Below are 25,671 nucleotides of genomic sequence, written 5' to 3' on the forward strand. Positions count from 1 at the left end.
AATTGGGGTGGGGGTCTCGCGTTTCTATATCTGTAGAAGAAAGGGACTGAATATGCCCCACAGATATCAGGGAGTGGGGAGGGTGGGATGAGATTAGTTTTCTGTTATTTCAGTCGGGGTTAAGTCCCCAAATTACCTGCGACTAGAAATGAAGGCGAGATGCCTATACTTGACTAGCCGCTGAGCCTGTACTGCTCTTGAGCTCAGAGACTGTTACTTCCCTACAGTGGGATTCCCAGGTTATGCTTAATTTATGGCTTGTTTCAGAGCTAAGGATCTCCAAACCACTCCTCAGAGGAACCCTTGTAAAACAAATCCATAGGGAAGTTATTGCCCTCCAGAAAAGAAAAGAAAATTACAAAATGTGTAAGGATGTGCAGCGTGATTCAAGACAGTCCAATGAGCGAGACAACTCACGTCTGAGAAAGCAGAACAGAACAGAACACTCTGAAGAAGACTTCAAATCCTCAAAATCAAAATGGAAGAATGGCAGGTATCAGATGAGGCTATAATATGTAGAAGATCGTGGATAAAGTAAAAGAAAAGGCCTTGGGGATGGAATACACAACACGGTGACTAGTTAACAGTACCATACTGCATATTTGAAAGCTGTTACGAAAGGGGACCTCAGAAGTCCTCATCACACGAAGAAAATAATTTGTTATAACTATGTAACATAAGGAATGTTAACATTGTGGTGATCATTTTGCAATGTGTACAAACATCTAATCATTATGTTGTATACTCGAAACTAATGTTATTTGTCAATTACACCTCAATTAAAAAAATGTTAAGGTTATGAAATATAGAAGAGATAGAAAGAAAAAGGAACCAACTGAAAATCTTGGAATGAACAAATATAACTGGCAGGTTTGACACAGCTTAAGAGAGATTTAATGAGCTGTAAGATAAAACTGGAAATCTCCCAGACTGCAGTACAGATATCTAAAAAAAGAGAGGGAAAAACCAAAAGGAAAATTAAGGAGACACAGGTGATGTAAGGGAAAGCAAAGACCTTAAACTGAAAGAAGTTTCAGAAGGAGAGAAAAACTGGAGGAGAAAATATTTAGTGCTGCAAATATCAGATTAAGGGAGAAAAACAATATGTGCATCTCACATGTATAGGAAAAAACATTCAAAGAAGCCCAGTGCCTGTTTATAATGGAAAAATTTAGCAGATTTAGACTATAAGGAATTTTTCCTTCCAGCAAAACCCTATATAGCAACAACACACGAAGTGGTGAGACTTTAAAAACGTTCTTATGAAAAGCCAGAAACGCAATATGGATGCCACTAAACATTCCTACTACCTAATATTGTATCAGAGGTTCTAAATCGTGGAAAACAGTTATCTGGATGTGAGATTTCAGAGATGATGCATTTCCTGTAGCGATCCAGGGTACGGCTAAGGGAGCAGACAGCTGAAGTGTTGGAGGTGAAGGTCACTGAACTGAGAGCGTGGAGGAACTGAAGAGCTAAAGCGCCGGGGAGCCCCCAGATGATGTCAGGGCGTTGGGCCTGGGGGAGGCTCTAAGTGATTCAGGTGACATGGAGGTTGGTGGATGACAGTGCAAAAGAGTAGGGTTTGTCACAGGGTAGGAAATGATGGTCGCCAAACAGCATCTTGCGTCTTGAGCCGTGTTTGCTCAAAAGACCACGTGAGCAAAGCTCTTAGGAAAGAGCCCAATGCCACTTAAAGCAAGAAGGCAGATGCAACGTTTTACTTGCCGGTTAAGGATGCGGCAAAGTTCATTTATGATGGGGGAAAAATGATCAGAGATGTCCTCTGACAGTCTGAAGGAGGGGAAAGTGGAGGTGGGTCCGAACAAAGGAAGATCAAAGTGGAATGGGGATGAGGCAACCGGAAAGAACAGAGGGGCTTGTGGTTTTAACTGGATAATAGGGCCGTGAGCCTGGTGGGATTAGGCGGGACCACGTGGTGTCAAAGACAAAGCCCTCTCCATCAGCATGCTGCAGCTTTGCCAACAGGAGAATCCATTATATGGGTTTAGAAATGGAACACAAGGCCTCTTTGAGGCTACAATAGGAAGAAATGGAAAAAAAATATACTGACCTCCAGATTAGATCCACTAAGCATTAATGACAGATTTTTAAAAAAAACATTTTGAGAGAGAGAGAGAGAGAGAGAGAGAGAGAGAGAGAGAGAGGCAGGCATGTGTACATGGGAGAGGGAGAGAGAGAATCCCAAGCAGGCTCCTGGAGCTCGACTCAGGGCTCTATCTCGTGACTGTGAGATCATGACTTGAGCTGAAATCAAGAGCCAGACGCTTAACCTACCGAGCCACCCAGGCGCCCCAGCAGATTTCTCATTTAACGGTGCCCTTGTACCATACTATAGTTCACACTTACCACACATTCAACACAGACATGCCCACATTTACCAACATTAGAAATCGAGAGGAATTAGGATATGTCATTAAAGAATGTTTCTGGAACAAATACCAAAGTCTTACAGATAATGCATGTTTAATAGAGGGCTATAGACTTGCAATCTGGAAACAGCAGTCAATGGGTTAATTTTCTATGGAAGCTGCTTGAGATATTTTTATTTCACAATTTCAACGACGTTGTTTTATACTTTGTATAATTAACCTCAAGAGAAATAGATTTTGGAGACCAACCTCTCTGTTGACCACTTAGCTGCCCCCCAACAAGCAACTGTCTCCATTACATCTGCCTTATCATTTCCTCTGATGCACAGCATGGCACACGCAAGTCTTAGGAAGCATCCCTTTCAGTAAGGAACAAATATCAAAATAAGCAAGGATTGGCATCTGTTAGCCTATGAATCTGGACTGTTAATTATGTAAGACAAACATGATGTATTCAAGAAAATAGTACCCATTCATCTGCTTTTTTTCAAAATGGAAAAGCACTACATTTAATTTGTGGTTCTCTGCATTTTAAATAGGCAACTCAATGAAGCAATAAATGTGTTCATAATGAATAGATTTTTCTACATAGGAAACTCTTAATGGCAGTAGCATAACTGAAGATTTAACCTGGTGAACATAAAAGTAAACAACAGAAACACATAAGGATAATTTGAATTGGCCAGAAAATAACATTTCAGCAAAAGAAAAAAAAATCACCATTGTTGAGAGTAATTTTTAGGTTGTGATATAAAAATGCATCACTGTGTAAAAAGATAAGACTGCTGTAATTAAATTACCAGTATCTAAAATAAGATACAGCTCTCTATGCATCCTGCCTCTCTCCTCATAACTGCTGAGCTTGGTCACTCTGGTGAGCCCTCTGGCCTTCCTATCTCTTCATCTTCTTCCTCATGCTGCTGCGTTTTTTTCTTCTTTCTTTTGGTCCTTTCTCTAAACTCCCACTGTTCTCCTACTCCTAAACATTTTCACTGAGCATCGTGGAACCTCCACTTCTAATTAAACTAATCTATGCTAATGCCCTCCCTACATCATGCCTTGTTTGGAACTTGGTTCCCTGTTGGAGACATGGTTTCCTTCCACCTGCTCTCCAAATCTCCTCCCCTCCTGACTCTTCTGGAGCCTCGCTCTACTGATTTCCCCCTTCTCTCTTGTGTCGTTAATCTTCCCTCTTGAATGGGCTCCTCTCCACAGAATCATAATAATCTCAAATCAATCCCTCTCCATTTTCCCACCTCCCACACCCTCTGCGATCTTTCGCAGAGATCTGCGATCTCTTCTACCAACCCTCTCCCCGCTCTTCAAGCTGCTGGAGCCTACCACTCCACAGACATTGTTCTGGGTACGGTCAATGATTCAATAACTTCCTTGTTGCTAAATCGAAAAGATACTCTTAATGCTCATATTACTGACCTCCTGACAGCACTGGTCACCCCTGATGCTTCCTCCCTTCTTGAAACTCTTCTCCCTCGGTCTCAATGACCCCATCTGTCTCTGGACTCCCCTAATTCTTTGGGTGCCTTTTATCCCCGGTTGGTGTGCCCTATGGTTCTCTCTTAGGCAGTCTTCCCTTCTTGCTTAAATCCTCTCTCTGAGAGATCTCACTCAGCCCCTGGCTTCAGTTGCTGTTCATATGCTGATGTCCCTCAAAATCTATGTCTCAAGTCCAGATTCACCTCCCCGCCAACTTTAGAACTGCAGATCCAAATGATGAGTGGGCATCTATTCTTGGACAGCCTGAAGGTGGCCCAAATGGACTCCATCTTTCTCCTTTTTAAATTAAAACAATTTTTGTTTTTGTTTTTGAGAGAGAGAGAGAGACAGAGACAGAGAGAGAATGAAGAATGAGTGGGGGAGAAGCAGAGAGAGGAGGAGAGAGAATCCCAAGCAGTCTCCATGCCCAGTGCAGATGTCAACATGTGGCTCAATCCCACGACCCTGGGATCATGACCTGAACCAAAATCAGGAGTCAGATGCTTAACTGACTGAGCCACCCAGGTGCATCGTCTCCTTTTTAAAGCTGTACTTTTTATGTTCCCTCTGTCAGTGAACATTGTCATTACTCCCAAGTGCTAAACCTGAACTCTAGATTTGATCTTGATGCCTACCCCACTCTTCTCTAATCACAACCAAACTATTTACCTAGATCTGTAAACTTCTCCATGCAAAATATCTCTTACATCCATCCACATTTCCCCAACACCTCAGCCATACCATAGCCCAGACTCCATCAGCTCTCTTTGATGGCCACAATGACCCCCAACCAGTCCCCCTACCTCTAGATATGCATTCTCTATAGTCAGGGAGATCTGTCTAAAACACAATCTGATGTCACTCTCCTTTCTTAAAAACAGTCCAAGATTCTCCATTTCCCCTAGGAGGCCCTAGCTCCTGATCTAACAAAGCCCCTTGTAATCTGGCTGCTGTCCTCTAGCCTGGCTTCATAGCTTGCCTCTACTCTGTGCTCCAATTACACTCGACTTCTTTTATTTCTGCAATGAAGCCATGAGCTCTTGCATGGGGATCTGTACATGCTTTTCCATATATCCAAAGCAATCAACCAACCTCTCTTCTTTGCCTGGCTAACTCTTATTCAACCTACAAGAATCAGTAGAGGGCGCTTGGGTGGCTGAGTTGGTTGAGCATCTGACTCTTGATTTGTGGCTCATGATGCCAGGGTTCTGGGATCAAGCCCTGCATCAGGCTCTGCGCTGAGCGTGGAGGCTGATTGAGATTCTCTCTCTCTGCCTCTGCCCTTCTCTCCCACTTGTGTGTTCTCTCTCTCTCTAAAATAAAGTATACATATTAAAAAAAAAAAAAAAAAAGAATCAGCAGAGACATTACTTCCTGCGGCGTCGTCCTTACACAGGGCCAAGTGCCCCAGCAATGTGCTCCCCTGTCACCTGGTGCTTCTCCCATCACTGCGCTTCCCACACTCCATGGGAACTACTGTTTAACTGTAGGTGACCATTAGTCCTGTGGGCAAGTTCCACGTCTGTCCAGTACACCACACTGTCCCTGCGTGAGCCCAGGCCCAGGTGTGGTAGGTACTCAATATACACTAGATCTGTGGTTCTCAATACTTTGTGGCTTCAGGATTCCCTTACACTCTTAAAACTCGAGAGCCCTGAAGAGCTTCCGTTTTTATAGGCTTTATCAATATTTATCATACTAGAAATTATAGCTGAGAAAATTTCAAGATATTACTTCATTAAAAATGACAATAATTTCACTGCATTTTTAACCAAAATAACATGTTTTTAAATGAAAACTAGGTAAATTTTCCAAAACAAAACAGCGAGAAGAGATTTTATATTCGTGCAAGTCTTTTCGATATATCGCTTAACAAATTACAGTTAGGTTCTCGTATCTGCTTCTGAATTCCCTTTGTGGTGGTATGATTGTAGTATGTAAAGAAAAATACAGTTTACACAGACATGTAGCTGAAAGGGTAGGAGTATTTTAATGGTCTTTTCAGATAATTGCAGATATTCTTTTCTGATGCTAGACTGTAACTCAATATGTGGTAGTTTCTTAAAGGCTGGCTGCAATGTAGAATATGAAACCATATCAATTAACTTTTCATACTTTGTTACATTAAAATCCAGTGGTATATCTTGTACTTTCAATAGATCTTTTACCCAAGCGCGATTTTGTAATATCATGCATTGGTTATCTGAGAAATATTAATTCACTGAGTTACACAGATCTTCTAAATGTTAACACCTTTCATTATACAATATAAAAAAAAAATCACATTTGTTAATATCACCATTGAATTCACCAGAAAAGTCTTTACGTATTGAGAAACTGTCAAGCTCACAGTGGTGGATACAAGTTTCCCAAATTCTAATTTTCACTTGAAAGCTTGAATTTTATCATTGGCAACAAACACTGTCAGTTGTTTTTCTTGAAATGACAGGCTCACATCGTTCATTTTTGAGAAAATGCTGACCAAATACTCAAGTCTGAGTAACGATAGCTTGTCAGTCATTCTTTCAAATAAAAATAGTGTTTCATTAAAACAGTAGCCGGTTCAGATCTCAACTTAAAGAGCTTTTCCTGGAGACAACCATTATGCTTCGGCATGTAACCCAAATGCTGTACAAATACTTCCTAGCATATTAAAAAGATGTGTGCTTGAGGACTGAGATTTAATTAAATAATTTTTTTTTAACGTTTATTTTTGAAAGAGAGAGAGAGTGCGGGCAGAGAGAGAGGAAGACACAGAATCCGAAGCAGGTTCCAGGCTCTGAGCTGTCAGCACAGAGCCCGATGTGGGGCTCAAACTCACAAGCCATGAGATCATGACCTGAGCTGAAGTTGGACGCTTAACCAACTGAACCACCCAGGAGCCCCTAGTAAAATAATTCTTATTGCTTCACCAAGGATATTCTTTTTTTTTTTTTTTTTTTAGTGTTTATTTATTTTTGAGAGAGAGAGAGAATGACGCGGAGAGAGAGTGAGCATGAACGGGGGGGGGGGGGGGAGGGGAGCAGAGAGAGAGGGAGACACAGAATCCAAAGCAGGCTCCAGGCTTCAAGCTGTCAGCACAGAGCCCGACACGGGGCTTGAACCTGTGAACCCCGAGATCATGACCTGAGCTGAAGTCAGACACTCACTCAATCGACCGAGCCACCCAGGCGTCCCTCACTAAGGATATTCTTAAGTGAAACTGGCAATTCCCCCCCCACCCCCGAGGGGCAAGGTGATGCAGAACGAAATGATTACGAGCACAGTTCTGTGCTACTGCCTTGATTCATGCTACAGACCGGGAGAACAGTTCCTGTGGGTTCATCTACCACAGCTTTTGCAGCACCGATGCAAATGTCAGCAGTGTGAACCAAGGTAAACAGTGCCTGAGCATCAGGAAAGTCGTTTTAACCTCACACACCCCGTCGGGCATGGATCATCTGTAGAGGGCCTCTGGGCCAGATGAATGACACAAGGAAGGAGATACAAGCCAGCTTGGGTGCCTGCGACAACACTGCCCGGGGCCCTGGCTCTCCCCACCGGACCTCCATCCTGAGCTCCTTCCGCAGAGCTCATTCTCCTGCTCTTTACTCTGGGGCTTTTTGATTGCTGCCTTCCACACAACCCTTGGTTTTGCCTCGACCCTGGGGTGCTGACACCTGTGCCTTAATAAAGTCCTGGCTGCAACTCAATTTTCTGGCTGCATTTTTGTTATTATTTCTGGGACCCGGCTTTGGATATCAGCCCTCTGGCCCCAGGCCCCACGATAAGGAGTAAGGCAAATCCTCCTTGACATTTTTTTCTGGACCATTCTGGGGTGGACTGTGCAGGTTTACTTCTCACTAGCTCTGTCTCACACTGTGCACACTAGAGGAGGCAGGATTAGAGGGATTAGGGATTGGGTACAAAAGGATATTGTTTAGGAAGATACCTAACTTTGGAGGTAAAACAAAACTGTCTTGCTGGTTGTCTTCTTGAAAGATAAGATGAAATATTCTTTTACTCTTGCAGATACGGGTCAAAATAAAAAAAAAAAATCAAGTGGTCAATGAACATAGGCTAAAAGAAATGCTCAACATAGAACAGTTTTGAATTGTGTGCTCATCCATTTCTCTTCCATCACTACTTTCTGATTATGCATCAGAAGTTCATCCAAGTATGAGACTTTCGTAAATGCATCTTTTAAATATGAAAGTTAGAGTTGGGCGTGTACAGGACAAGGTATTTTTTTTTTTTTTTTTTGCTGAAAACAGCTTTCAGCAAATAGCAAATTATTTAGAAGCAAATTAATATGATTTTCAAGGAGGTCTGTCCCATTGAACAAATCATTTTTTATCATTACGAAAGAAATGCTTTCTTCTCTTGGCATACCTCTTATATTACTTTTCTGAGCATTCTTGAACTAAGGCTTCCTTGTACTTTGAACAGCCAAGCTCTATCACAGTAATGTATCTGTGTGAAACAAACCTCCAATATTTCTAAGAGTCAGTGATAGAATGAAATGCCTTTCATGTCATTGCTCAGCTCTCTTGCAAAATGAGCCCAGAGGCTTAACTTCAAGGGGCTTTGGGAAGATATCTCTCTCTGCCCCTGTCAGTGAGGGGCACTGTTGTAGGAAAGCAGAGATTTATGGGGTGATGGTTGCTCAAAGGCATGTGAGGTGTATTCCATGGAGAAGCAGGCTGAAGATGGAGAGATAGAGGCCAGTCAGGAGCCCTAGTCCCAATGGTGTGTCTATGGGACAAGGACAAGGGATCTCAAGGGTGGCTAGTTTCCCATTCCTTCATAAACAGGAAGATACTGATGTCCTACATGAGGCTGACCTGGGTCTCCAAGACACTGAGAGGCAGTTTTGCATAGTGAGGGTCTTGAGTTTTAGAGGCAGACCACCTGGGTTTGAATATTGGCCCCATCATTTATAGGCTGAGTGACCCTGGGCAAAGGAGTTTTCTAATCTGTGCTCATCTGGGAGAGTTGTTATAAGGCTGTAAAGATACCATCTACATAAGGTGCTTAGCATAGTAGCTGGCATGTAGCAGGTGCTTAACAAATGACAGCTATTATTATTCACATTATTCTTCTGAAAGCATAAGCTGTGCATCTCCTAGAAGGAGAAGAAACAGATCTAGGACTTTTATATTCTTTTGCTACCCATCCCAGGGAGAGGATCCTGAGAAAAAGAAGATTCTATCAGATCTCTCGGGCACCAATTAAAGAACACGCCGCTCTCCATCAGGAGGATTTACACCCTCACTGGGAGGCACATCTCTAGGCATGAACATCTGGATTCGTAACAAAGAATTATGAGAAGATACAGTCTTGTTGGGTGAAGAGTCGGGAGGATACCAGCCGGTGTCAGGTCTCAGTCAGAACTCTAGGCCTAGAGTCCCTTGATCTCCCCAATTTTGATAAACTTCATCTCTACTCTGCTTCAAAGACTGACCTTCCACGCTAGACCAGGGGCCTTGTCAATGACACAGAACTTCTCTACGTATGAATTATCCAGTGTCAAGATCCAATCCACTGTATACAGCTCCCCACTCTTACAGCTCTATTCCTCTTTGATTCTCAAGTTCTTTCAGCATCTTTTGAGACTCCTAGGACCCTGACCATTCTACATTCTCTTAGTCTTCAAGTACCTGCCTAGTTTTACTTTCTCTCTAGTTGGCCTAGAGTCTATGGTGCCATGCCTTTAGTTATATGGACCATTATCCTCAACGCTCCACCTGCTCCTTCTTCTAGCCCACTCAACCTACAAAGCCCAAACCCAGTACTGATCCAGTCATAGTTCCTCAAACAGGTTTTGGATCCCGTTCCTCCCGCCTCTTCAGGGACTTGGCTCCTTCGGTCATATTCCTCTGCCTTCACTTCTACTTATTATTTCTTCCTAACACATCTATGTTATGAAATATCTCTCTAGATTCCAAATTCTTCTCTAGCATCTTAGTCTTCAAAAACAGTTTTACACCAGTTCCCTCCACTTCCTCCTCATCAATTCACTCCTTAACCCAAAAAGCAAGCTGGCCTCTGTTTTCATGGTCGTATCCAAACTGCTTTTCTTGAGGTTGGTCATATCACCAAACCCAAGGAATCCTCTTTAATTGGCAAGTCCAACTGCTGACACTGCTTCCTCTTCTAAAGGGTATTTCCCTTTTACATATCCAGGCTGCATCGCATTCTTCTCACTCTAGAGACCCTTGCAGTGTGACCGCATTCAAAGCTAAGACTTCCACAACTCATAGGATTCAGAAACTGATACCGTGGGCCTTAGACGTCTCTGCTGACTGGAGACCCCATATGCACACTGGTTAAGAAGGCAGACTCTGAACTCAGATAAACCTGCATTCCAACTCCTGTCTCTGCACTGACCAGCCATCCTGCCATGAGAAAGTTACTTCACTTAAACCTCAGGCTCCTCAACTACAGAATGGGGTAATTATATCGCCGGTATCCACCTCTAGAGTTCTCCTGGGGATTAAATTAAATAATGCATGGAGAAGCATATAATTAACACTCCATAACGTTAGCGATTGTTGTTATTACAGGATTCTCTACCCAAAACTCCCGAAGGAACTCAAACTTCAACTCAAATTACAAAATCAACTTAATGCCCTCATGCTCCTCCTTCATTACAGTAATCATCATAATAGCTTCTGTCTCTCAAGGAAACATTTTGACAACTGATCTGTAAGTTAAATATTAGTGACCCTATTTCATATATATATATATATATATATATATATATATATATATATTTATATTTATATTATTTATATATTTATTTATATTTATAGATATATTTATTTATATATATATATTTATAGATATATATATATATCTATAAATATATATATAAAACAACTGAGGTTTAGAGAAGTTAATTACTCTGCTGGAAGTGACAGGAAAATGACGGTTACGATTCAAACCCTGGCCCTTCTGACTCCAAAGTTAATGCTTCCTCGCTCTGGTAAACCACATCAGTGTTGGAGTCCCAAGCCAAAACCCAAGACCTTTATTTTGGACTTCTTCCCGTCTCTCTCAGCTATGTCGTGTGCTGGGGAACTGGTGTTCATGGGAGAAAATTCCCTGATTTGTAACACTTGCTGATTTCCAGCTCCCAAGGCGATGTCACTGAATGTGAGCTGAGCAAAGATGGGCAGAACTGGCATGGGAGCCCGCATGGGCCGGCTCTGGCACACCGCTGGTTCCAGTGAGCCCCCAAATCCTGTTCATTTGGATCCAGATAGTTTGATTGAAAGCAATTTGCCAGAAACAACTTAGTCAAAATGACGTTGGTGAAAACAACGTGTTAAAACGATGTGACTAGGAAAGAATACCATTCAGCGATTGGCTACACATGTTTTCTCTGTTCTACTCTCTTCCTGAGTGACTTAATTCTGGCCAATTATTGTCCAGGATGTCCAAGCAGAGGCTGTTGGTGGTAAGGTCACAGCCTCTGCAGCCTCCAGGCCTCTCGGTCTTCCCTGTCTGGGCTCCAGGTACACAGGAAACTTCCCATTCCTCGGGGGCCAACACCTCCTCGCCTCCCGGTCTCCGCTCGGGCCTGGAATGTCCTTCTGTCCACCCCATCATCTCTGCCTGGCTGACTCCTCTTCCTCATCTTTCTGAGTAGGGAACTGCCACGGGGGATACTCAACAAACTAAATGTCAAACAGCGAGAATTAAGGTGGAATTTTGTACGCGTCCAACGACTGGCAGACTGCTTCAACACGTTTTGCTAGTTTTTCACAACATATGGTATGACCCTATTTCAATAGCAAAGAGTACACACGGATATAGAAAAGGATCTGGGAACTTAGTCTCCAGGGGTTTTAGCAGTGATTTTCTAAATAACAGGTGTGATTATGTGAGGGTTTTTTTCCCCCCTTTGGTCTATAGTTTCTGTAGTAAGCATGCATTGCTTCTATAATAAAAAAAAGCCTATTTCTGTAAGATATTTTTATTGTTAATGTCTCTGTATTTCAATTGTTCACTACTGTAAACAATTCTGGACTGGCTGCCCATTCATTGGATAGAAAAAGAGCTTGGAAAATAATGAAAAATGGGTAATTTTTAAGACCACAGAAATCATCACATGGTGTACAAAAAAACCACCAGAATGGAAGAAACCAGACTCCAGAGAGGTTCACTTTCTTTTTTTTTTTTTTTTAATTTTTTTTTTCAACGTTTTTTATTTATTTTTGGGACAGAGAGAGACAGAGCATGAACGGGGGAGGGGCAGAGAGAGAGGGAGACACAGAATCGGAAACAGGCTCCAGGCTCCGAGCCATCAGCCCAGAGCCTGACGCGGGGCTCGAACTCACGGACCGCGAGATCGTGACCCGGCTGAAGTCGGACGCTTAACCGACTGCGCCACCCAGGCGCCCAGAGAGGTTCACGTTCAACGGCAGTGTGATTTCAGCAAGATTATTGGGCTGACTAAATTATATTTGGCCAAATTCTATGCTATTGTTAACTCTTCCTCCTTGAAATCTTTTATGATTCTTCAGATTTTTGTCTTTTTCATTTCCTTTGTTACCAGGTTAAGGAAACAACCAGATTCCTTATGGTACACAGACGTGTTGTGATCAGAGCTTTATCTAGTTCTTGGCATCCCTCTTGCTGCACTTTCCCCTTCACCCCCTTCTCCCCAATCACCCACCGGCCAGCCCCGAGCTCCTTGCTCCAGTAACGCAAACTCTATGTCCCTGAACACGTCATGTGGTTTCAGTTCTCTATACCTCTGTACGAGCTGCATTCCCTGAGATGCCTTTAAAACACACACGTGCGCGCACACCCAGTAATACAAAGCAGTTACTCACACTGTAAAGTATTCCTGTTAGTCCCATCTGCCTTATGGATATGACTGCGTCTTCTTCACTCGGGCATTTGGAGTGTCTCCAGACCTCTCGCACCCCAAGTGTGGTTTGCACACCCGCAGTGTCAATATTCCTTGCGAGCTTGTGACATATGCAAATTTTTCAGGCCCCACCACACTATCTACTGAGGGCAGAAACTACGAAGATGGGCCCCAGGAAGGATGTTTTAAAAGCCCTCCAGGTGTCTCTTAAGCACCTAAGGTTTGAGAAGCACTGCTCCAGGGAATCGGTGATGTTGGCTGAATGAACGGATGGTGAAGAACCTGGAACGCTCCTTTACGTTTTTTTAAGACCTACCTTCATTCCAAGCTTTTGCTTTTGTTGATGTCAGTCCACACACATTTGTATGTTCATGAACAAAATGAGTAACCAACCTTTTCAAAATGTCCAGTGAAATTTTACTTAGTTATTGGATCACTTTGGACAATAAACTTTCTCCTCAAAAATGAGACAGTTAACGTAGGGCTTCATTTATTATTATTAGCTATTGTTTAGTAGCTAACTCTGCGTCATGGTTCTGAATTTTGGTTGGAGGAGCGGAACCCCAGGGAGTTACAGACACAGTGTCTTGCCTAGTACCCCGCAGCAATTTAGTGGGAGGCCAGGCTCGGACTAAGCAGCTTCAGAATTTCCATTTACGCTGAGCCCATTGAGTCACTCACAATGCTGCTGTTCCTTCAGGTGTATCACAGTAATTAACTTGGTGGAGAGACCTTGGAAGGTTACAGTAAACACTTTATTTTGTGGTCAGGCAGTTAAATGTGTAAAGGTCCCTACCCTCTATCTGATCATTACTTAAAGGACATTCCTATCGGGCCAGAAGTGATTTGTTAGTGCCGTAATATAGGCAGCCTTTTCACATCTCCCTCTGTAGCTGCTGGAATCTTGGCTCTCACCCAAATGCCCCACTTGGGTTTTGTTCAGGAAAGATTTTCTCCAGCTGCTTTATTTGTTCCACGATTACATGTATGAGCTTCCAGAATGTAGGAGATCACAAGTCAAATGGAAGGCTTCAGTTCCCAATTCACCTAAAGAGATAAAATTCGAAACCAAGGAAACAACAAAACATGGCTAAATGAAGGGCTAAGTATAAATGAGACTGAACAGTATTCCTACTAAAATGTCAGCACACGCCAAAGCACGGAAGGAAAATAGACGCTGTGGGGGTAATCAGAGTATCCTTGTGCTCTACTTACGGTCACACTTGCAAAGGGATTCATATTTCTCCTTTACCATTTACAATTTGAGGCAAAGCAAGCTGACAAAAACAAAAGAACTTCGTATTTAAAAATAAACAAAAACTTGCACGGCCGTGTTCATAGCAGCATATGTCACAAGAGCTAAAAAGGTGGAGGCGGCCCGACTGCCCGTGGACAGATGGATAAACAAGTGTGCTGTCCACATACGATGGAATATTCTCCAGCCTTTAAAAGGAAGGAAATGCTGGGGTGCCTGGGGGGCTCAGGAGGTTAGGTGTCTGAGGCTTGATTTCTGCTCATGTCACGATCTCAACGGTTCGTGAGATGGAGCCCTGTGTCGGGCTCTGTGGCAGAGCCTGCTTGGGATTCTCTCTCCATCCCTCTCCCTCCCTCTGCCCCTCCCGTTAGCATTCTTTCTCAAAATCAATAAATAGTTTTTAAAAATGGTTAAGATCGTTAAAAAATAAACAAGAACAACTACATAAACTGTCCTAAGGATTGAAAGAGTACATTCAGATATGACATTTGGGCATCCTGGAGATTGGCCATCATTCACACTGAGAGCCTGGGGACCAAGATGAAGAGACGCAGGTCTGAGGGGAAAGGGCGGCTGGTTACTTGTGACAGATGGAAGAGTAAGTGAAGACTATGCAGATAAAGACCTATGGGTCGTAGGGCAGGAAAGGAAGATGACTGTTAGCATAAAAATAGAGGCTGACCCCCCACAAAAATCATCAAAGGCCAACGACATCTGGAAACCTAAAAAGCAAAAATTTGAGGTCTCACGAATCTCACAATATATACTGGAAAGTATTTCAAAGTCCACAGTCCAAACATCAGTTCAGCTTCAAACACATCACACACACTTGTCAGTGTCGTTAAGCCACACGGTCTCTCTACATCACAAACGGGACAGCTGATGAATGTAAAGAACATCAAACACGGTGAGACCTTCAGAATGTTGCCCCTAATCAGTGAAGATGCTCTTATCTGAAGCAATCTGGACCAAGAGCCAATCGGCTAATTTTTTAAAAGTCTGTTGAAAGGGAGGAAACACATAAAAAACGGTACCCAAGGCTGTGGATGCTGCGGGTGTTGCCATCAGATCCCCCAGCTGCTGGAACTGTTACCTGCTGAGAGTTCAACTGAGAAATTCAAGGGGCTCACCCCCAGCCAGAGGAAGTTGCCTCGCTAAGGCTGATGGCCCCCTTTCCCCAGGGGCAGCCCACACCCAATGCCTGGTCAGTGCAGGAGGACAAGCACCGATCTCTCTGCCACATCTCTGTGCCTTAGTTTCCTGTATTTAAAATAAAGAATAATATTTGCCTCACGGATTATGGAGATTGAGGGATACGGTGCAAGTTGCACAGTACCGATCACATAATAGATGCTCAATCAATGCTGGCAATATCTATTTTTATACAGTAGAAGAAGCTGTCTTATCCAGTTCACCAGCTTAAAAGAAGCTTCCAGTCCCATATGCAAAGCAGTCCTGCAGATGCCCAGCACTGGGTGGTGAGCCCAGCATTCCCTGTGGCATTGGTGCAATTCACTATCTGTTAACCCTGCCTCCCCGGCTCCCGTACAGGCCTGGGTCCAGGAGCACCTTCAGCAAACCTCCTGCACACTTGTCTCTGTCTCGGGGTCTGTTTCCCAGGGCCCAATCTACACACATCCATAACTGAAGTGTTTAATTTTAAATTTGAAATATAAGCCTGCATTTGTTCCCTGAAGCTGTGGTTTACGTCAAAGCCTGCAATCTTTGAGACCAGGTCCATGGATCAGCATGCCTTCTCCTCTTTCTTATATAAACTACACTGGAAATGAATTACCTATGATTTCCTACTTTGGTTTCCTGAAAGTATGCAAACTTAAAGACCACTAGAAGGCAATCTAGATGTGGAATCCCTCTAAATATTTTTTTTACCCACCCTCCCGCCCTGCAATCTAATAGTTATTTCACCCACAGCTAATGTGACAGCTTTTTCTAAAAATTTAAAAACTAATAAAATACACATTACATAAGATTTACCTTCTTAACCATTTCTTTTTTTTTTTAATTTTTAAAAAAAATGTTTATTTTTGAGAGAGAGACAGAGCGTGAACAGGGGAGGGGCAGAGAGAGAGAGGGAGACACAGAATCCAAAGCAGGCTCCAGGCTCTGAGCTGTCAGCAGAGAGCCTGATGCAGAGCTCAAAGTCATGAACCTCGAGATCATGACCTGAGCCCAAGTCGCATGCTTAACCGACTGAGCCACCTAGGCACCCCTGGCATAGGTAGGTTTGAGAACAAGCAACACAAACAGGTTTGGGAACAAATACAACTCAGTTTGAGTAGAAGTACAGGAGTGTACTAGAGACAAGCCTCCCAATGACAAGCAGTCAACATGTTATGGGCATCTGCAGGACTGCTTTGCATATGGGACTGGAAGCTTCTTTTAAGCTGGTGAACTGGATAAGACAGCTTCTTCTACTGTATAAAAATAGATATTGCCAGCATTGATTGAGCACCTATTATGTGATCGGTACTGTTCAACTCGCACCGTATGCCTCATTCTCCATAATCCGTGAGGCAAATATTATTCTTTATTTTATATGCAGGAAACTAAGGCACAGAGAAGTACTCAAGCAATTTATCCAAAGTCAAACCACTAAGAAGTACCAGGACTGACATTTTCAAGTTGGTGTGAACCAAAGCCTGTCCCCACTCCCACCGGCCACACTGGCTCTCCAAATGAATATTAAATAAAAGGGGCAAAAGGTTAGAAATGTAAGAAGCGATCCTTCGTTTTCTACTGGCATTGTACAAAATGACAAAAATATGTCACGTTTATTTTTTTTTTTAAGAGTATAATTAAACAAGGAATGCACTTAAAGGATCCTCATAACACAGGAGAGAAGGCAGTGCAATCTGCAATTGTTATTTGTTTACATAGGAATAATTTCGGTTAATGAAAGACGGAAGTGTTAGGCAGCATTTGCAAGGAAAGAACTGAAGTCAGACGTTTTAATTGTGCTCTCAGATGAATACCTACACAAAATAAGGTGGAAATTTTATAGAGCATATTAAAAGCTAAGCGTGTTACATCTCAAGATAACTCTTTGAATTAAAAAAGAAAACAAAAACAAAACAGAAAGCCAGCACATCTAAAATAATTCAGTCAGCTAGCAAGTGACTAATCAAAGATGTCTCATTACAACCAACTGCACCAACACCCACGTAGAAAACCCAAGCTATAGTTTTTTCTTTAGAAGTATTTTCCCAAGAAAATAAAGCATGAATTTGTGGTTGTCTTTTAAAAAGAAAAATGAGTGACATTTCAACACAGATACAGACAACATTGTAAGCCAACATCCCCCCGCCCCACCCACCCACCCAAAAGGAGGTATATAAGACTGCCAGATCGTAATGAGTAGAAGCAAGCTCTGTGTAAGAACCTATGGGAGGCTGGCAGAGAGAAGGGCCCTCGTCTTCCAGGGCCATGTGGCAACTCCCTTTTACAACCTCAAGCAGGAGGCCACTCATTGCTCCCCAAGACGTCCACGACACTGACATATGTGTGGCAGCAGAGGAGACTGCCAATAGCACGGCACAGCACAGCCCAGAAAGGCTACCTGTGCCATTCGGCTCTTTTCTGTACCAACAATCCATGAAATGGGACATCAACAGACACACATCTAAGACCCAGGCGCGCTCCCAGATATGCGGGGGCAACTTCTTTTTAATGGAGCCATCTGGCCTCCACGCCCATTTCTAGGTGGATGAACACCTTCCTTGGACATCAATCCCAAATTGATGCAATCATCAGTCCCACACTTGCTCTCCCCTAGTGTCTGTCTCTGTCACACTGAATGGAGCCACCATTCACTCAGACGACCAGCACAGAACCTGGGAGCCCCTAGTTCCCTCCACTGCACATCCTATCACTACGGTCCTCTGGATTTGGATGCAAAACCCCATTTCATGCATCTGCTGTTTCTCCATTCCCGTAGTTTGGGGCCTGAACTCTTGCAAGAAGACCTCTTCTTAGTACTGATCAGATTGGCCAAGGGCTCTGACACATAATCTCCTTATTTACTGGGTTCCCACTTTTATCTAGATACCATGTTTGATTCCTTCATCACCCAGGGTAGACTCTCTGGGAAAAAAATAGGAAAAGCGATGGGATTTCCCTTAGCACTTACAGAGGAATTTTTAGCATCCCACTGAGAGGCAGAAAAACATCAGGTAACACCAAAAATTCGCTTTTAGCCCAAACACAATAGGCCAGCTGATTCTCAAGATCCTTTTAGCCAGTCGAAAAACTATCTCCTGGCAGTCTCTCTTAAACCACGGTGACTCATTCTGGGTCAACACAGAAATACCTCCTACATAATTTCTCCCAGGTAAGATCTGTAAGGATGCTCCTGGGGCCTCCGGCACAGTTGCCTCATGGAATCTTCCCAAGAGCATCTGTGCCGAAGCATAGACTGCAGCCCCGAATCTGAATCCCAAACTCTGCCACTTGGTAAGTGTGGGCCTTCGGTCAAATTGCACATTTTTTTCAGAAAAAAAAAGAAGATAATGGTACTCACTGATAAATATGGCTTGTTAAGTTTAACGACAATAAACATCGGCTGAGGGCCCTGCCTCCAGCACCTGGGACCGAAGGTGAAAGTTCCAGCTCTACCCTAGAGTTTCAGTCTAGTGGGGCAGAGAGAGTACAAGAGGGAGGAAAGACCGAGTGGGGATGATGGAGAAGAATTGAAAGAGAACTCGTTGAAAATGAGGTAATTAGGTACAAACCCGATGCCTGATACCTGGCTCACTTAATAAATGCCTTTTGGTTGATTTTTAACCCCTCCATCCCACTAAGAGGTCAGTTAGGTCAGCTGTGACTGACCTAACTTTTCTTTTATCTTTTTGAAAGTTCACATATATAAAATCGCCAACAAAATATCTGATGGTCGCTGGCTCCGTTTTTGGGAGAAGCTCCCATTTCCCTTTAAGATGCTCCTCTCTGATGGCTTGTTATTTCTGGCACCTGCTCTTACAATCATCCACGTGTACTGTGTAATTGGTGCTCACTGGTTCACTGGGAAACAGTTTTCTCAAACTTCTTCCCACCTCCATTAAGAAGGTTCCTCAGAGAAGATACGTTCTGAATTGATTTCTAGACAGGAAAAGCTTGTAGTCTGGAACGCAGAGAGAAAATGACACCTTTTGATTCTAACACTTCACGATTTTTACCACCGTACCTCATTATCTTACACGATCTGTTATGTTACACAAGAGAGGAAAAAGGAAGTAGACACCGGAAACAATAAAGCGAGAACCAGAAATTCGGATATCCAACATCTGTTCATGGATAAGAAATGAAATGAATAACTTGGTTCACAGTTGCTTCTACGTTCTGGACAGTATCACAGGCAGCAAACAGTGTTTTATGTTATAAGCTGTGGTGGTTTTAAGCCACATCTGCAAATTATTTAAGGCCTAATAGCCCTCCCTTTAAGTGCGGGCACTGGGATTTCCTCCACGCTCTCCCCCTCCTGGCTCATTCAATCAGCCCTGACGAGAGAGCCTCCTGTAAACAACAGGCACTAAATAAATCACCAGGTGTCTGAGTGAGCCACCCTGTAAGCGAATCCTCCAGCCCCAGCCAAGGCTTCAAATGACTGTGACTCTGGCCAACACCTTGAATGTAGCTTCTTGAGAGGATGTGAGCCAGAACAGCCAGCTAAGCCACTCCCAGATTCCTGACCCACAGGTACTGAGATGCTAAGTGTTTATTGCTTTAATCTGCTCAGTGTCAGGGTCATTTGCAGTGCAAAAATAGATAGCCAAGACTCAAATCAATAGGGGATTAGGGATAGGGTTTTTGTCATCAGGATAGCATAATTTCCTTCATTAAAAAACAATTCCCTCAATTTCTTTTCTCTGGAGAACAGAATTGTGAGTGGCAAGACAACAGAGTTAATGCTGGTTCTATTCCTTCCCTGCTTCAAGTCTCCCACCCCCAAAAAGAAACTACAGTTTGAAATACTGGAACTAGAGAACAAAAAGATAGTGGTGGGTTGTAACTTCTTAAAAAAACAAACAAGCAATTTAAACAAGGTATATGGCACATAGGCGAGTCATAATGAAAGCAAATGACTCATTACTAAATTGTAAGAATTGGGCAAATAGAGCAAAGTAATCCTAGACAACAAAGCATGGGTTTTGAGCGTTATCAGAACTAGTGATCAGGGCGTTCAAATAATTTCATTTATTTAAAAATATAATTTCTTATGGGTAATGTGAATCAGTATTTAAAGTTTCAAGGTATCATATCTGCTACCAAAAGAAAGGACATTTTATTATTTATCTCAAAATTGGGGTTCATTTATTCACAATCATTTACACCTAATTTCTGCCAGAAATTACCCTAGGGCTTGGGAATGAACCGACAGAAACTATCGTCTCTGACATCCAGGAACTCACAGAAGGTAGACAAATGTGTCTCCTGTGAACAAGACCTATGGGGAGATTTTAAAATGTGGATGCACATTTCTAGAAACTCAAATACCAAAGGCGGGGGAGTGGGACCCGGAGATCTCCATGTTTTCAAACTCATAATCGATTCCAATGCTTAGGCTGGCGTCTCTCCACCGCAGGGGTGGACAATAATAACAGTATGGCCCAAGTCACGGGGATGAGAGGTACAGGGAAGAGAACAGAGTTCTCTTGATCTCTGATGATACTGTAATAGTGTTGTAGGGTGACACATGGTAGCAACATTTGTGGTGAGCACAGCATAACCTACAGAGCTGTTGAATCTCTATATTGTACACCTGAAACTCATATAACATTGTGTGTCAACTATATTTCAATTTTAAAAAATAGAATGTAACCCATTTATTCGATCATCAAATATTTACTGAACACCTGATCTGTACTGGAGGTGCTTGGTGCTGGGGGCGGGGGGTACTACCGAATACGGGAAAATAGGCACCACGAGGTCAGGGTAAGAAGGTAAGAGCTGGCCACATGAAGGGGGAGATGATGGTCCCTCATAAGCGGAGGATACACTACCTTTAGGGAACAGGGAAGGGGGAGCACACAAGGAACCCGACCACATCTTCAAATTTGGAACCATACTACATGGTAGGCTTGATGATTAAGTTAAAGAATAAAGTAGTAGATTCATGCATTCTGAGATTTTCCATTGGAAAGAGACCTAATTGTTCCTCTACTATAATCCTCTCACTTCGAAGATGAAAAACTCTAGATGTTGACCCAAGGTCATGTAACAAAGACAGGCACAGAACCTAGTTCCTGTGACTCCAGTTCTAATGTACTTTATTCTTGACTGGCTCCTCTCAGGAGTAAACGGTGTCTTCAAGAACCAGAATGAGGCCAAAGTATATTTCTCAATTCTAAAAAGCTGTGTCATTACTATAGCATACTATCTCAGAAGCTATCAATCTGGGTCATTTTTGAAAAGATACAATCAAGAAAGAAAAAGTAAGGTGGAGGTAAAAACCATCTTTGAAGCTATTTTGGTTGCTACTGTCGGAAAATGTCTGAATTTAAACTCTAGTAGGCATAAAATAAGCTTACAGAAAATACTAGTTTTGGAATCTGAATCAATGACCTAGAAATAAATCTCAGAAAGGGATAAGCAAAATTTTGAAAGAGAAGAATCAAAGAAAATAAAAACGTCATTTCCAAATGGTTTGTAAAAATAATGTTTTTGAGTTACAGTGCGAAAATAGGTACATTTTAAACCTACAGGTATTAATAACAGGCTAGCATTTTGTTACTAGTCGGGTAAGGAGTGGATTTCCTCCAAAAGGGTTTCTTACTGGAAATAAATGAAGGACTTTGTAGTACAGTCTCAGCAAGAACACAAACTTTTCTCCCTTTTCAGGGTCTTTGCCATCTGGCATCCCGTCCACCACTTTTCTGAAGTTACTCAAAGGTCAGTATTTTGTCCTCCTATACAAAATCAAACTCAGACTCTTACTTCTTCTCTGTTCACTCTGTCTTCCTGAAACAGTGTCTTCCCTTTGTCCCCGTGATCCAGTTTCCTGGATCTCCTCTCGTCTGGCTTCCCTCCTCACCATGGGTATCCTCTCAGTGCTCTGCCGGGTCCACTTCTCTTTTTAATCCTCCATTTATGCTAATGGAGCACCATGATTGTCCTACTTGCCTGGGCTCCCAGCCCTTGGAGCTAATCTTGGCAGTTCTCTTTGCATTGCTTCCCAATATCCAGTTCTTGAGGCTATCAGCTTCTTTTTGGGTAATATTTCTAAGACTCGACTTCCTTTCACATGTCCATTTCCTTTCCCCTTGAAGCAGGACCTCATCAATTAGGGCCCAGTGACAATGGCTTCCTGTGGACCAGCCACCTCTTTCTTCATTCTATGGTATAGCTTGCAGCCAGATGAAGACCTTCCTCATCATGTCCCTTTCTTGTTCAAGAATCAGTACACACCCTGCTAAGCCCAACCTCGGTGCCCCTAACATGGAAAGACTTTCCCTTTTGCAAGCCAAAACTAATACATTCTTACGGTCCACCATCGTGGATGATGCCTTCAAAGTCTAACCTACTTCCATACTGGATTTTATTTTCCCCAGCAGTCACATCTGGAATGCTCACATCTCACACTCAATTATTGAAACTAAAAGGCAGTTCTGGTAGACACCACAGTAATGGGGAGCCAGCAAAAGGGTTTCCATATATATTTGCTAAATTGAACTGAATTATATTGCAGCTATGCCAAAGCTTAATTTTAATCATGTAAAGATTGAGGGAGAATGGAAAGCACATCTTGCTTCAATTTAACGGTTATTACTTTGATTTCTTAAAGCTTAATAACAGAAATAGATACACACTGAAAAGCTTTTTTAATTAGAAAAATCACGGGGACAAAATCTCTAAATATTTTTCTTAGTTTTCTCTCCTCTGATGTTTTAGATAGATTTTATCACTCTGAATAAAAAGGGGTCTTTTGGCATCCGAGAAGCTACAGATTGATGACAATGGGTAGACTCAAATTTGTGAAGGATGAATTGTGTCCAAAAAACTGCAGGTCAGAGAGAGATTTTCCAAATGGGAAATGAATTCTGACAGGAAGCTGACTGCTGGGAAATGAAGGAAGGCTTTGAAAAGCCAGTAATCACGATCAAATTTTAGTTGTGTTGACTAGTCTGAAACACATATGTGAAATCCACAATATATAAGTTGTTCTGAAAAGAACTTAATTATGCAGAAGAGGAAGCCAAAGATCTTTTAAAAATCTGAGCATCCATATCATCGATGTGGTAACATGTCACAGATAACAGGTCTGCTTTACAAAATAATTGATGTTCAAGCATCCTCTGCCAGACTTATAAATCTCACTGCCATTATATCAAGTTTAGCTCCTGGTTAGGTAAAACTAGCAGGAAGTTGCTATGACAAGATAGATTGTTCAAAATCATGTGTGAAAATTAAATCATAAGACGTACTTGTACCTAATTTCCTCAGCATTATTTCTTTCTATTCTTGTGTGAAATGTTGTTTTCATTCATTCACTGAGCACTCACTGAGCTCTGTCCAAAGCTCCAGGGATTCAACCATCCCAGTCCAAGAGGAATTCACAGCCAAATACCGGAGCTCACGGGTTTGCTAGGAGGAAATGAACAGGAAAGGACAGGAAAGAACTTAAAAGGAGAAACATACGCTAAATGGAAACTTTCAGCTTTACTTCTAGATTTACTAATTGAAGAATAATCCAACAACTCAACGTTAAATAAAGGTAGCTAAGAACTCTGCCAACTTGGTTATAGTCAGATTCAGTTTTCTGAAATTCTCATGTCTTATAAAATTCACATGAGGGTGTCAGGAGGCCAAGACATCCATGAGCGACAGCCCCGAACATTTTAAGATGCTATCAAATAGTGACTGTGTATCTGGGACAGTTTTTAGCACCTACAGATAAGTAACTATCCCTACATTTATTTCATGAGAAATGTAACTGTTAATACTTTTATTTTCTAGTTTGCTTGTGACAATACTTTCTTCATCATTGTAAGAGAAATGTAGAATTACATTAGGATACCGTCGCAAAACAATTCTGAAAGGATCATAGGGAATCATTACAGAAAGGTTAGAAAACACACAAACGATTGGAGGGGATCCACAATGATCCAATCTAACAATTCTGCGGAAAATATCAACAGCAAAGAAAATCTTGGAATTAAGCAACGTTGTAATAACAAGTTGAGGGAAGACGGGATAAAAGCCAACTAACTGCAAAAGTAAACTTATTTGGCCGGAGATGTTCTCCCCTTCCTTGCTGATGCCCACACCTCTCCCATCCTCTGCATCCCCATGGGCCTGCCCTCTCACCCCGGCAACTGTTCCTCCTTTTATCCTTGCTCGGTGGCACTGGGCTGTGGATAACCTGCCACTGTTTATTTTCCATGTTTCTGCCTTTCTTCCCGGATGGAACATGTGATGTTCCCTGAGGATAGGAAGTGTGCCTTTTATTTCTCTGTATCTCCAGCAATAGGAAGCCTCCTGTACATCATCTTTGTTGGTGAGGATGTGTATGCTCCTTTTTATTTTAATATCTATGTGAATATTAACAACATATAGTTGGTCAGGCAGAAAAGAGCTGGGATTAAAATTTTTAAATGCCATACACACACACACACACACACACACGCACATGCACACACACTTTTTTTTTTTTTTGCCTTATTTGGGAATATTTCTGAAAAATTCAATATAGCCTTGTAGTAAATGTTATAAGAAATGAAACCAAGACGCCTGGTGGCTCAGTTGGCTAAGCATCCGACTTCGGCTCAGGTCATGATTTCTCGGTTTGTGAGTTGGAGCCCCGCGCCGGGCTCTGTGCTGACAGCTCGGAGCCTGGAGCCTGCTTCCCATTCTGTGTCTCCCCCTCTCGCTGCCCCTCCCATGCTCATGTTCTGTCTCTGTCTCTCAATAATAAATGAACGTTAAAAAATTTTTTTTAAAAAAAGAAATAAAACCATTCCCGTTAAAAAAATCTGAAAATTCATTTATTTGAATTTAAAAATCTATTTTAACTTAGATAAGGTAGATAGAGAACAAAGACCATCAAACCTCTCATTAAGCAGTAACCCTCGTTTGCACCTCCCTCCCCTCCTGCCAAACTCCAGTTTATGAAGTTATTCTAACACATCCAATGAGGAACACTGTAATTTTTAAAAATAGTTTTAAATAATGCATAACTGTCCTAAACAAACAGGATCTACATCTTTTTTGAACTCCATCTACCACAGCCACACACTTAGCCTCTTTGAAGGTCACAGACACCTGAGCTCAAATGCTTACAGCACAGGAATGTCACAGACAACACTCACTGGATAACCTGAGCCATACTAGCAGATTGGTGACTGAATGTCAGGACAAAGGACCCTTAGATGGCCCCAACGCCCACTCTAAAAACAATTCCCTTCCCATCTGCTTGCTGATGCCCACGGTGCTCTAACATTCTACAAGTAGACAAAAAGTTTAAAACAGAAATACCCCTGGGCCATCAGCTTTGTCTGGCACTGCCTTAGACCACACTTGACCCTGCCCCACTGCTGATATCTAGCAGCCCTGGGATTTAGGGGGGAAGGATCCGGCCCACAGCTCCAGGGGTGCTATCAGCAGAATGCCACCCCCTTGCTCACAGTGACTGGTTCTCAGATTAGCAAACACTCCCG

General features: G+C 42.5%; 1 protein-coding gene across 12 annotated transcripts in view; it reads right to left on the reverse strand.

The window, feature by feature from the left end:
- The window catches only part of EFCAB11 (EF-hand calcium binding domain 11), a 159,864-nt gene that overhangs the window by 45,201 nt on the left and 88,992 nt on the right, over positions 1–25,671 (reverse strand). Inside the window, exon 7 of one of the 12 annotated variants that reach the window (XM_042990340.1) lies at positions 13,251–13,794. The exons of 9 other annotated variants lie outside the window; for them this stretch is intronic. In XM_042990340.1, coding sequence (XP_042846274.1) covers positions 13,727–13,794 — 68 coding nt within the window. In that variant the 3' untranslated portion in view covers positions 13,251–13,726. Of the gene's footprint in view, positions 1–13,250; positions 13,795–23,520; positions 23,600–25,671 lie in introns of those variants that run through there. 2 more of the 12 variants (XM_042990353.1, XM_042990349.1) reach the window with 2 other exon arrangements.

Source organism: Panthera tigris, chromosome B3 (assembly GCF_018350195.1).
Source record: "Panthera tigris isolate Pti1 chromosome B3, P.tigris_Pti1_mat1.1, whole genome shotgun sequence".
NCBI classification, from domain to species: domain Eukaryota; kingdom Metazoa; phylum Chordata; class Mammalia; order Carnivora; family Felidae; genus Panthera; species Panthera tigris.